Source organism: Calliphora vicina, chromosome 3 (assembly GCF_958450345.1).
Source record: "Calliphora vicina chromosome 3, idCalVici1.1, whole genome shotgun sequence".
NCBI classification, from domain to species: domain Eukaryota; kingdom Metazoa; phylum Arthropoda; class Insecta; order Diptera; family Calliphoridae; genus Calliphora; species Calliphora vicina.
The window spans coordinates 82,773,508-82,787,704 of NC_088782.1; the positions used below are offsets into that span (position 1 = coordinate 82,773,508).

A 14,197-nucleotide genomic window follows, 5' to 3' on the forward strand; every position below is an offset into this window, starting at 1 on the left:
TAATGCATCCACAACAAAGGTGAAGGGTATATAAGATTCGGCATAGCCGAATATAGCACTCTTACTATAACTGCAATTACCGTTACCGATATAATAGTTTATACCGTTATCTGTAAATACCTTTACCCTTATTCTATAAACAATTTAAAATTATAATTGAAAATTAAGTTTTTTCCAATAAAAATTTGTAATAACTTGTAAAAATGTATAAGTTATTGAATAATATTTGTTGTTTTATATTTTTTGTTGGAATTAAAAGTCTTTAATATAAACTAAAATTTAGTTTCTATTACCAATATTACGCAAACAAAACTATCACTAACGGCGAAATGTCCACTTGGAAAACCAAACATAGCAATCTCCAAATTACTTATCATATTTTTCTGCAAACCTTAATGTTAATTTTGTTAAAACTTGAGTCATATCCTCATACAATAATTCCATTATACTGAGTAACAAACGAGTACAATATAATAAATATGAATACATTTAGAGATACTGGATTTTTTATTTATCAACTAAAATAGAGGATATATGTAGCTACTTTCCCTCATATAAAGTACATATTTATTTCAGTCGGTTTTCAAATCTGAACAATCCATAATTCATTCATTCAATTAAAATCCAAAATGTAGATAAAAGACATACATTGACAATATATTTTGGATATAATTGGAATTTAAAATTACACATGAATTACACATTCACTCAATTACACATGGGCTACACATCCAAGTTAAAATTACACACAATATGTGTAATTACACATGAAGTGGCAACACTGCTTTTAACACTCTCTTGCTCTCTCGTTACAAGTAAACGTAAACGAACGGAATCCCGTAACTTCCAGTGATAATTTGTACAAATTATTACAAATTATCAAGTACGCGAACACAACTAATGTCATCCTCAATATCACTTTCGACGACCGTTTCAAAATCACATTCAACTTCACTTTAATCTAAGTTAAAAATTTGATTATTAATTGCGATTCTTCTAATATTTCGCCAGCTAAATAACAAATATTTTATTCCGTACCTTTTATTCGTTTTATTCTACATAAAATTGTTCGAATTATTCGTTATTCGAAAATGGCCATTTTTAAATTGTTCGAATAATTATTCGTAAGAAATTATTCGATTAATCGAAGCATTGCTATGACTACACTATTGTAAAAACTTTATAAGCTGTGAAGAAGTCATATACAATTGAAATTGAGCGATTTAACACCATTCTTACATAAAATTTGAGCTTTGAACCTCGATAAAAGACAAACCAAAGAGAATTAAGGATTTTTGTACAATTTTAAATTTTGTATGATCATAAAGAACCAGTGTACCAAGTTTTAGCAAATTTGGAACAAGTAAGGTCCGATACATGCTTTCTCGAAAAATTATCTATATATTTCATTTTAATATTAAAATTATGTATTAATATTTGTTACTTTCTAAATGCAAAATAAGCGTGTAAATAATATCTAATATGTTTATATTGTCAACATATTCTAATATAACTATAAGGCGCTGAGTTATCATAAGTGTTGTAATAAATTACTTGTGAAAAAATAATCAAAAATGATATAATTTCGTTTAATTATCTTTCCTTTTGAAGTTAATCCTGAATAAGTAACTTGACAATATCAATATTTAACCTAAATTTTTCAGGATGTCCAATCGCCACAGAAGAACTCGAATTTATGGAGCCAATTATGATATCGGAGAAAGCTATTACAAAAAACAACTTAATGAATTAGATAACAAAGCAGGATACAACAGGTATTTAATTGTACTATGTATATTTTATATAAGGGTATAAACTAGAATATTCAGCAAAACCTATAATAGATTTTCAGCTGATATTAATTACACTGTGATAATAATAACTTGACAAATGATCTAGTGCATGATGTAGGTGTAGCTGAGTGTATTACCATCCGGTTTTAAAAGTTCCAATACACCCTGCAAATTTAAACATTCTTAACTCAATCATTATATAACCGATTTTAATTTTTTTTAAGAAATTTATAATAAGTTGTTATTGCAATTTCCAACATAAGTGCTCGTTAAAATGATTATCTGGCCAGATCCAGTGTTTCCATTCTGGCAAGGAGATTTGGGTGATCCAATAGTTTTGACAGGTAGTTTAAACTGGAGAGTTTGATCTCCTCGCGTATTATGGGGACATTGAGATCCCTATGGATATTACAATTGCGAATGTACCACCTGTTATTTTCCTTAACGTTGCTGACTGCTATCTTTTCAATTTTTCAACGTTAGATGCTGAATGCCGTAAAGCCATATCGGTTTTATAACTGTTTTGTACAAAAGAACTTTGTACTCCAAGTCTGGTGGGCCAATTAGCCAGTGCAATTGAACTGACAGAAAATTTAATAGGCCCAAAATCCATGAGAAATTCCAAATATAGTTAAATTATACGATTTAAGGGTTAACGTTTTCCAATTTTAGTAAAACTTTTAGACTACATTTAAAATTACCTGGACTGAACAGGTTTTACTTACAATTCTTAACAGTAAGGATATTCGGCACATTCGCCTAAATATGGCTAAAAAATTTTCTCGAAAATCGCAGGTACGGAAAAACTATAGGAGGTATTCTCATACTTTTTTCATATTTTTATTCCCTATTATGTTCTCAATAAATCCCAAAGTGATGATCATAAAATTCTGAAATTTGTTTAACAAAATTTTAAATTGGAGTTTTGAAACTGCATTTAAAAAAATTAAATATGGATATATTTTAAGTAAAAATAAGCTTTTATTTTAATATTTCTCAAAATATGTTAATTTTGTTCCAACATTTCTTGTTCTAGTACCCTGAGACATGTTAATGGCCTGGGGAATTTTTAATAACTTTAATATTTTTAACCAATTTTTGTCTTTTATATCTCATAAGAACGACAATGACGTACACATATCGAATCTTTTAAATAAAATTGCAAAAGTAATTATTTAATGGCAAAATTTTTACAAAAACTGAAAAAATTGCATTTCCCCCCTTGTAAATGCACCACGAAAGTTTAACGGACTTGCGGCACCAGTTAACGTTATTGTATCATCCTAATATTATACACAATGTGTTTCTACAATACATAGAACAATTCTAGAGGGGGGGGGGGGGGGTGTGGTGCGTCAAAATTCGCAATTTTTTTTGGAGCACTTAGGGTAGCCAGATTTGGAATTCGGAAAAACAGTACATCCAGGTCAAAAAAACCAGTACAACTAAAGAAAAATCAAGCTTTTACAAAAACATAATTTATTAAATTCATAACATTTTAACGTATTAATTAAAAAAACAATTAAAATATAAGAGAATAGCAATAATTATGATTGTTTTTGCACAGTGGCCAGAGTAAATTTATATCAAAATATTTTTACTAGTAAAATGCCTTTTAGATGATTAGTTATTTATATATTTCTTTAGAATTATGAAAATTTAATAGAATAAATTGTATTTCTAAGGAAATCAATTTAATGAACTTGAGCCTAAATAATAATTAATAATATTAATCAGGAAAAACGTTCGACAAAATAACCACTAATATTTACATATATACATTAGGGTGGCCCTTAATAAACGAAAGTTGGATTTTGGCCATTCTCACCCCTCAGTTTGGTGAACATTAGTAAAAAAATCATCCTGAAAAAATGTTAGGTAAATCGGTTGGGGTTAAGACGGTGCTGCAAGCCCTCTGAAGTTTTGAAATGCATTTACAAAGGGAAAAAATGCATTTTTTTCAGTTTTTGTAAAAATGTTGCCATTAAAAAATTACTTTTGGAGTTTAATTTAAAAGAATAGAAATGTGTACGTAATTGTCGTTCTAATAAGATATAAAAAACAGAAATTGGGCAAAAAATGTTAAAGTTATTAAAAATTTGCCAGGCTATTAACGTGTTTCAGGCAACTTGAACAAGAAATGTACGAACAAAATTAACATATTTTGATAAATATTAAAATAAAAGCTCATTTTTACTTAACATATATCCATATTTACTTGTATTCGTAGGTTACCGTTAACCTATTCGCAGGTATGACCAAAAAAATAACATTTTTTTTACGGCAGTTTCAAAACTCCATTTTAAAATTTTTAAAAATTTTGTTAAACAAATTTTAGAATTTTTTGATCATCTCATTGGGATTTATTGAGAATATAATAGGGAATAAAAATGTGAAAAAATTATGAAAATATCTCTTATAGTTTTTCCGTACCTGCGATTTAAATTTTGAAATTTTCGAGAAAAACCAATTATTTGGCCATTTTTTTGCGCATTTTTATTCCCTATTATATTCTCAATAAATCCCAATGAGATGATCAAAAAATTCTGAAATTTGTTTAAAAAAATTTTTAAAAATTTGAAAATGGAGTTATGAAACTGTCGTTAAAAAAAATATTTTTTTGGTCATACCTGCGAATAGGTTAACGGTATTTTAAATAACTTTTTAATTAAATTTCAACCAATAACGAAAATTATGTATTTTTATAAAAATTATCTATTTCAAAATTCAGTAGAAAATATTGTTTTTGAACACATGAATACTAGCTTCAATTATGAAATAATTGAAACCATATAGAACTAGTTTCAATTATTTCATAATTCAATCAAGTATTCATGTGGTCAAAAAGAAAATTTTCTAATATTTTGTACTGAATTTTAAATTTTGATTTTGATAATATTGATAATTGAATGTACAATTTTCGTAATCACGTTTTAATTAATTTTTGTGTTTTCAATAACGAAAATTATATATTATCAAAATTATAAAAATCAAAACTTAAAATTCAGTACAAAATATTAGAAAATTTTCTTTTTGACCGCATGAATACTTCATTGAATTATGAAATAATTGAAACGAGTTCAATATGTGTAATATTCAGTTTAAAAACTGTGTGTATTTGAAAATTCTTAATTGAATACCCGTAGCAATAAAAAATTTTTGAATTGATCTATAAAAATTATCAAAAACAATTTTGTATGTATTATATAGACTATAATACAAATTTCTGTTAACACAATGTGTATTGTGATACATACGATTTTGTCAAGTATCAATACTCAGTATTGTCGTTTGAAAAAATCTTAATATATTTTTATAATTACCCAGTAAACATTTAAAATAATGTTTAAGCACTATTAAACTATTTTCAATGTTGTATAAAAAAGAAATGTTAATTTTTATGTAAAAAATATGTTTATGTTTAAGTATTTCCTTTAAGTACATATTTCATAAAAATATCGTGATTTTTGTGATTTTTCAAAAGACAGTTTTTTGAAAAATTTGTTCGAACGCCTATCCGTACAGGAAAAAACCAAGTGTGGGGGAATGTAGCCAAGAACATGCCCTATCACGTCCCGTTTTCCAAATTTTGGCATAAATAACCAGTCTTGTCCTATATGTCCCCAAATAGTTTGAGTGATTTTTCAAAAAACAGTTTTTTGAAAAATTTGTTCGAACACCTATCCGGCACAAATAACCATTTATAACCAATAAGCCAAAAAGTGGTTTGAGTGAAAAAATAGTTTTTTGAAAAATTTGTTCGAACACCTATCCGTACAGGAAAAAACCAAGTTTGGGGGAATGTAGCCTAGAACATGCCCTATCACGCCCCGTTTTCCAAATTTTGGCACAAATAACCAGTCTTGCCATATATGTCCACAAATAGTTAGAGTGATTTTTCAAAAAAACTGTTTTTTGAAAAATTTGTTCGAACGCCTATCCGTACAGGAAAAAACCAAGTATTGGGGAATGTAGCCAAGAACATGCCCTATCACGTCCCGTTTTCCAAATTTTGGCACAAATAACCATTCTTGCCCTATATATCCCCAAATAGTTTGAGTGATTTTTCAAGAAATAGTTTTTTGAAAAATTTCTTCGAACGCCTATCCGTACAGGAAAAAACCAAGTATAGGGGAATGTAGCCAAGACCTTCCTCTATCACGCCCCGTTTTCCAAATTTTGGCACAAGGCCCCATTTTTAAACAATAGGCTAAAAAGTGGTTTGAGTGATTTTTTTGTATAAACGTTATTATTTGCTTTATTTGTCCACAAATAGTTAGAGTGATTTTTCAAAAAAACTGTTTTTTGAAAAATTTGTTCGAACGCCTATCCGTACAGGAAAAAACCAAGTATGGGGGAATGTAGCCAAGAACATGCCCTATCACGTCCCGTTTTCCAAATTTTGGCACAAATAACCATTCTTGCCCTATATATCCCCAAATAGTTTGAGTGATTTTTCAAGAAATAGTTTTTTGAAAAATTTCTTCGAACGCCTATCCGTACAGGAAAAAACCAAGTATAGGGGAATGTAGCCAAGACCTTCCTCTATCACGCCCCGTTTTCCAAATTTTGGCACAAGGACCCATTTTTAAACAATAGGCTAAAAAGTGGTTTGAGTGATTTTTTTGTATAAACGTTATTATTTGCTTTTGAAGCATACATAACATGAGTGTTTTTTAACATAAACTTTTTTTTTAATATATAAATTAAAAATGTAATTTATTTTATTTTTTATTATCATTTTAAATAAATTTTTAAATAAATTAAAAATTTAGTTAAAGTGACTGTAAAGTTTGTTAGTAAATGAATAAAAGTTTGTTAGAGGCCGAAAATCCTCTCCCGTGCACAAAAATGAAGAAGAATGGGCATTCAATGTTGATTGATAGTTTATATAAATTAAATAGTAAATTCGTGTATTTAAACTTGGCAGCACTGAAAATTCAGTTTGTAAAGCAGAAACCACTCAATTCTCTGCTTCAAATTATTCTCAGAGGGTATTTTTTATTTACTCTCTTCAAAATGAGTGAAAACAAAAAAGTTTGTTCAAAAAGTTTGTTATTTTCACGGGTATAGAAAAAACTGGCCTACCTAAACAAAAGCGTAACTGGCCTACCTAAACAAAAGCGTAAGGCGGAACGTTTTTTTCCGCTTAGCTTTAACGCTGAAATGTCATACCTAAATAAAAGCGTCAACGTTACATCAAACAACAAAAACAAAGTTATCAAAAAAATAAATATAACAACACGGATTATTTAAACAATAAAGTAAATTACGATAAAAGTGTTTCTGATTTTTGTTTTGTGATTTGTAAACAAAAATTTTATAAAAAAAAATAAATATTAAAGTTTAAAAAATGAGTTTCTTGCTTATTTTTTTCTCCTTCTTTATTTATTTGTTTACATTTGTTGTGTTTTGCAACTAACTTCACTATTAAACGCGCTGTCAAAATTGGATTTTCCAATTGCAAAGCGTTGCCGCCGCGTTATTTCGGTATGCTACATACAAATTGTATGGGCATGAGAATTTTTGACAACTAACAAACGCTTGCCGCCCGTGTTTAGGTATGCCAGAAAGATGTAAACCATGGTGCGGAAAACATACTTTTTCAGGGTGCGAAATTCAATAATTTTAAAGTTAACAAAAATATTAAAGTAATTAATTGGAATGAGTAAATCAAAATAAAATACTAATGATATATTTAATAAAATCTATGCAAATTTTAAAAACATTTATGAAACATCTAAAACAAATAACACACAAAATAAAAAACATAGAAAAATTAATCCGTGGATGAATAAAGATTTAATAAAATATTGTGAAGTTCGGGATAAATTTTATATCAAATGGTTAAATAACAAAAACAATAAAACTTATGAATATGAGTATAAAAAATTTCGAAATTTTTTAAACAAAAAATTTAAATTTGAAAAAAACAATTACTTTAAGAAAAAAATTCATAGAAAATAGAAATATCATAAGAGTTACGTGCCAGCCGACCAGACGGACGGACGGACATCGTTTAATCGACTCAGAAAGTGATTCTAAGTCGATCGGTATACTTTAAGGTGGGTGTTAGACTAATATTTTTGATCGTTACAAACATCTGCACAAACGCATTATACCCTCCCCACTATGGTGGTGTAGGGTATAAAAACTCAATTTCAACACACACATTTTTAAAATATCATACGATAAACAAAAACAAAATCTACGTCAAAGCATATTACTACGTATCTACGTATATACGAAAGTGTTGTTGCTTTCAACATGTGTGTATTCAGTGAAGAATGACAAAAAAAATAATAAGACAAAGTTGTTTGTGTATTTTGTATTACTAGTGCTGAGTGCTCTAGTGAGTATACAAAACACACAGCCTATAGCTAAGAGCAATTACAAAAACAAAAGAGTACCAAGAGTATAGGGCTTGGGCATAACTGATATAGATTATTAACAAACTTAAACATACGTAAAGGTGCAGGAGCTGATGGAATCAGACCGAGAGACCTGAAATATAATTCAACTATTTTTACGCCTATAATTACAACATTAATAAATTCAAGTATAGACAATTTTAATAAAAGCTCGAATCAAACACTACTTAATGTGTGATTTTTGCGAAGATTATCTTGAAGCTACTACAATCTGTCTTGAAGATTTTCATCGAAACTTAGTGATTTCATCGATTTTCTAGATTTTCAATTACAGAAAGTCAATAAATAGATTTTTTAAATCACTAAGCCCCCGTTTCCTGGATGCTGGCGATTATAATGCTAAGCACACATTCTGGGGATCACGACTGATTACCCCTAAAGGTCGTGTTTTGTTCGATACAATTTCTAAAATGGGTTTGAATGGGCTTTCGAGCGGCCAACCTGACCCACGAAAAATACCGGATGTTATAGATTTTAGTGTGATGAAAAATATCCCTAGAGAAATGATTCAAATTGAATCATCGCTGGAACTATCTTCAGATCACTCACCCACTTTTGTTACTTTATTGAGCCCCCTAGAAATTGTATCCCCTACCGGTAATTTAATACCTCAGTAAACATTGCTCGGAAAACATACCGCTAAGAACACCAGAAAACATCGATCACTCTCTTATCAATTTCGATAAAAATCTCAAACTGGCTGCTCAACATGCTACCCAAACCCCCCGACAAATCGGATATAATAGAATTAATTCTGCAGATGTCGAACGGCAGAAGAGAGTGGCAATTGCACAGATCCCCCCAACTAAAATCGAAGCTTAATGATTGATTATGGCGAGCAACAAAAAGTCTTAAAAGACCCGTTATATGTAAGTCCCCCTTGCGAAATTCAAGTGGTGGTTGGGCAAGAAATGATACTGAAAAAGGGAATCTGTTTGTTAATCATTTAAAAAAAGTATTTACAACGAACACACCAAACGAAGCAATTGAGTTGCCACCTGTTGTACCCCATTTTGGAGCAGCCGTAACCCTATGTTTTGAGATTCCAGAGATCGGAAATGCTATTGTTGATTTAAACCCCAAGAAAGCGCCTGGTATGGACATGATCTGCAACAAGATGCTTATGGAGCTACCCCGGATAGCAATAAAAATAATTCTTTTTATTTTTAATGCTATATTACGACTTGAATATTATCCTCCAGAATGAAAGGTTTCACTGGTTACCATGATACCCAAGCCGCGAAAAGATCACACAAAGGTGAAATCTAACAGACCCATCAGCCTATTGTCGAATATATCAAAGCTATTTGAGAAGATACTTATGAACAAGTTGTACCTGATGTTAACTGAAAACAATTGTATTCCGAATCATCAATTTTGATTTAGAAGAAAACACAGTTTAGAAGAAAACACACAGACTTGTAAATATGGTGAGAAAAGCGTTTGAAGAAAAGAAATACTGTTCCGCACTCTTAATCGACTTCATTGCTGGATTAATATACAAATTGAGTCAAAATTTACCCGCAAACACACATAAGCTGTTGGAAAGCTACTTAACTGGTCGAACATTTAAGGTTAGAGAGGGAAACTTTTTAAGTACTGCACAACCCATTGAAGCTGGAGTTCCCCAAGGCAGTATCCTGGGACCTTTTTTATATTTGATATATTCGTCTGATATGCCAACTAACAATCGTACTCATACATCAACATTTGCAGATGATACTGCTATTCTAATCATTCATGAAAACACTCAAGAAGCGTCTCGTTACTTACAAAATCACATATTTTTATTTATTTATTGAATCTGCCTATATCATTAGGCCTAACAATAAGGCCCTAATTGTGTAATTCACTTGCGTTAAATGCTTCACCTACGCTGTTGTGAACGCGTAACAAAAAATATAAAATTTTATAAATCACTACGGCATTGCGTTTAGTCAACGCCGAAATATTACGATGTCACTTCTATTGTCAAATCTCTACGTAGCCGTGGTTGCCATTGTATAAGTTGATACTAAAATTTAAAATAAAAACATACAAAAAGATGTACTTATATCGTGTTGGCAATCATGTAAGCCAAACAGCTGTATGGCGTTTATTTACTTTTGAAACCATAAAATATTTGTTCAAAGAAGACACAAAAATATAACAAAATAAATATTAAAAACATAAAAGTGAAGTTTTCTGCTGGGGTAGAGAACGATACTTGTGGAAGCTCAGTACCGGAATTCTGTAACTTTTTAACGACAAAATTTTGTCGTTAAGTTATCAAAATTCATAAGTTAACAATACTTATCGTTAAGATATACTCCGAATTGAATTATACAGATTATTTTCGATAAAAATAGTCGGTAAATAACGACATTTGTCAGGTTAACAACAAATAAAATGTTCTAGTTAAGCCATAACGATAATTGTTAAGAAGTTAGTTTTGTAAATAAGCCGTTCTTTGAAAGTACGATTGGTCAACCTTTTTGTGTTCGTTAGATACAGACTGATTTGAGTTTTAAATATACAAATTAACTTGCCTTAATTATCATTTGCTTTTACAAAATAGGATTCGAATTTTAAGAGCAACTTTTATATTAATATCCTTATTTAACACATTTCTGGAGTGTATAATGTTTATCCCAATGTTCAAATTTCCTAATGAGCAATTTATTTAGCGATGTGATACGAGTATAAACTTATATAAAAGCTAAAAAATCGTTTTTAAGACCGTTTTCTTAGAAGGAAATTCATCCGAATTTTTCGACAGTCCTTATAACAACAAATATCTAAATTCTGAATCAATGGTCACTTGTGGTGCCATAGACATATTGATTACACTGGGTTACTTTGATTTTTAGAAATAAAACTCTTGTTCTTCTGTTTTCAGTAGGTTTCGCGAATATATGTATTTGGGGGAGCTGGTGTTTGATTTTTAAATATAAATGCGTTTATTTATTCACACGACTACAATTTTATCTACCAACACGAAAATAAAGTGAATATTTTAATAATTAAAAATAATTTTTTTAATTTTAAAAATATTGAAATTTATATTTTTAACTATATTCGTCGTTAATACGTATTACCAACACGAAAATAAAGTGAACATTTTAATAATTAAAAATTATTTTTTTAATTTTAAAAATATTGAAATTTATATTTTTAACTATATTCGTCGTTAATACGTATTATCGAGAGAAATCGTTAACTTCAAATACTGAATATTAAATTCGTTAGAGCAACCGATATTTTTCGTTACTTAACGACATCGGTAGGAATATATAAAAACTTACAGCATTGCTGTACTGGGCAGACATTTGATGTTAGTCCAAACCTAAAGTAGTTACATAAGTATGTTTATTTCAGAAACAATAATATTTCAAAATGTTTAAATATTTGTTATTTTTTTTTTTAAGAATATTTGACCACTTTTAAACTAACGCCAAGAAAATTGAAGCGTTAAATTTGACGATCAAAGTGACAAAAAAAGTAAGCGTTGCGTTGTATAAAATGTACAATTTCAAACAACTGCAATCACAATAACGTAAGAATCAGATATTACAATGCGAGCAGTCACTTGCTTGAACGCAGTGATTTGCAAACTGTAATTTAATGCAACTCAAAGAAAATGGAGGCATTGCGTTTTTATTTCAGAAACAATAATATTTCAAAATGTTTAAATATTTGTTATTTTTTTTTAAGAATATTTGACCACTTTTTAAACTAACGCCAAGAAAATTGAAGCGTTAAATTTGACAAAGTGACAAAAAAAGTAAGCGTTGCGTTGTATAAAATGTACAATTTCAAACAACTGCAATCACAATAACGTAAGAATCAGATATTACAATGCGAGCAGTCACTTGCTTGAATGCAGTGATTTGCAAACTGTAATTTAATGCAACGCAAAGAAAATGGAGGCATTGCGTTTTATAAAATTAGGGCCTAAGTGTTTAAATTTTATAGCTAAAATTAAAACTAATTGCTCTCTAAAGAGAGCATTGCTTGATGCATGGACCTCATCTTAGCGGGATGGTAGATCTCCTCTACAAAGCCTTGATCTGGTTTGGCTCTGTGCGAGAAGCCGAGCTAGCGGATTTGGGTGGGATTGCAGTTTCAGTATATATTTATCGCGGACTTTCTTAAACTCATCCTTCACTAGTAGCACTTCCAAGTCCCTGTGGATGTTTTCATTTCTTATGTACCATGGTTCACCCGTCATGGTCCTAAAAGTTTTCAACTGGGCCCTGTATAAGCTCAATACTGGAATTACTAGCCGTTCCCCACAATTGGATTCCATATGTCCAGATTGGATTTAAAATGATTTTATACAGGGTGACTTTATAGTCCAGGCTTAACTTTGATTGGTCACTTATTAACCAGTGAAGGCTAGATGCTTTTAACTTCATGTGAAGTCTCTTGGTTTCTATATGACGGCGCCAAGTAAGTCTTCTATCTAAGTGAATACCAAGGTATGTAACGTAATCGGACTGAGGTATATTAACATTGTTAAGTGTGACAGGTGGACAGCATCCCCTCCTCAGTGTGAACGTAACATGTTTGCTTTTTAACTCATTTACACGTATTCTCCATTTTTCTAACCATGTTTTCACACATCTTAAGTAGCCATGCAATATATGGGTTTTCATGCGAGCTGATAATTGCGGTGTCATCAGCAAATGTAGAAATAGTCAATTCATCGCTCGTAGGCAAATCAGAGGTGTAAATCAAATAGAGGGTAGGTCCAAGAACACTTCCTTGTGGTACTCCTGCTCCAATCCTATATTCTCTTGTCACGTAATCGATGTACTTAACTGTAAATATACGGTCCGATAGATAAGATTCCAATAGTTTATGAGTAGATGGTGGCAGCAAACATTTTATTTTATATACCAAGCTGAACAATATTTCATTAATTCAAAAGATTTTCTTATCTCTCCGGTTATACGATTAACTTGTTCGATTGTTCCGTGACGTTCCCGGAAACCAAATTGATGAACTGGGATTAAATTTTTCGCATTTAAAAATGGTATGATTTTCTTTTGGAACACTTTTTTGAACAGTTTCGATAAGCAAGCTTATTGGTCTATAGGATGATGGTACAGTCAAGTCCTTACCTGGCTTTGGTATCATTATTATCTGAGAAGTTTTCCAATTGTCGGAAAAACTCCATGTTTAAAGATCGCATTAAATATTGTAGACAGCACAATTATTGCCACACTCGGTAGGTTTTTAATCATAGTAGGTGTAACATAATCATTTCCAGGTGATTTTTTTAATATTATATTATCCTTGATTACTTCGTTAATGTCTTCTGGGGTTATAGCTAATATGTCATCATTAGATAATGATGACACAGGTGGCTCTTCAAGTTCAAAAACAGTTGTTGGCGAGTTTGGTTGAAAAAATGTACTTAAGTGATCGGCAAATATTTTAGCCTTTTTCCTCCGTGCTGTGAGCCCAGGTACCGTCAGCTTTCCTTAAAGGGCATTGCCCCTCTACCGGTGGCTTGATATTTTTCGTTGCCTTCCAAAGGGAAAAATTTGTGTGTTTGGTATTTGTCAAACTTTGAATGTAATTTCTATTTCTGCGATCCTCTTCTAATTGAAGGGCTTTTTTCAGATTTTTACTAGCAGCACACAGCCTCTGCTTTGCAGCAGGTGATCTATTTTGTTGCCATTCTCTTCTGAGTTTTCTCTTTTCTAAAAGAAGTCGTTCAATATCTGAGTTGGAAATGTGCATATCAGTTTTTGGAAATGTTTGACTCTTTGAATGATTTAGAGCCGATACAATTAATGACGTAAAGTCATTGACACTTTTATCTACATCTTCCTCACACTGAATACAAAGATCTGTGTGGATATGACTGCTTATATATATTTTATATTTAAGCCAATTTGTTTTAAAGTTATATGTTTCAGTATGAAATTTTGAAATGTTAGTCCTCCCATAATAAGATACTATAATTGGGGAATGATCAGAAGA

The 14,197-nt window shown here is 30.6% G+C and overlaps 1 protein-coding gene across 1 annotated transcript in view; it reads left to right on the forward strand.

Annotated features, from left to right (window-relative positions):
* LOC135954406 (uncharacterized) overlaps positions 1 to 14,197 on the forward strand; it is a 157,103-nt gene that overhangs the window by 9,242 nt on the left and 133,664 nt on the right. The window contains exon 2 of the mRNA XM_065504572.1: positions 1,665 to 1,775. Within this exon, the coding sequence (XP_065360644.1) occupies positions 1,666 to 1,775 (110 nt within the window). The 5' untranslated portion in view covers position 1,665. The remainder of the gene's footprint in view (positions 1 to 1,664; positions 1,776 to 14,197) is intronic.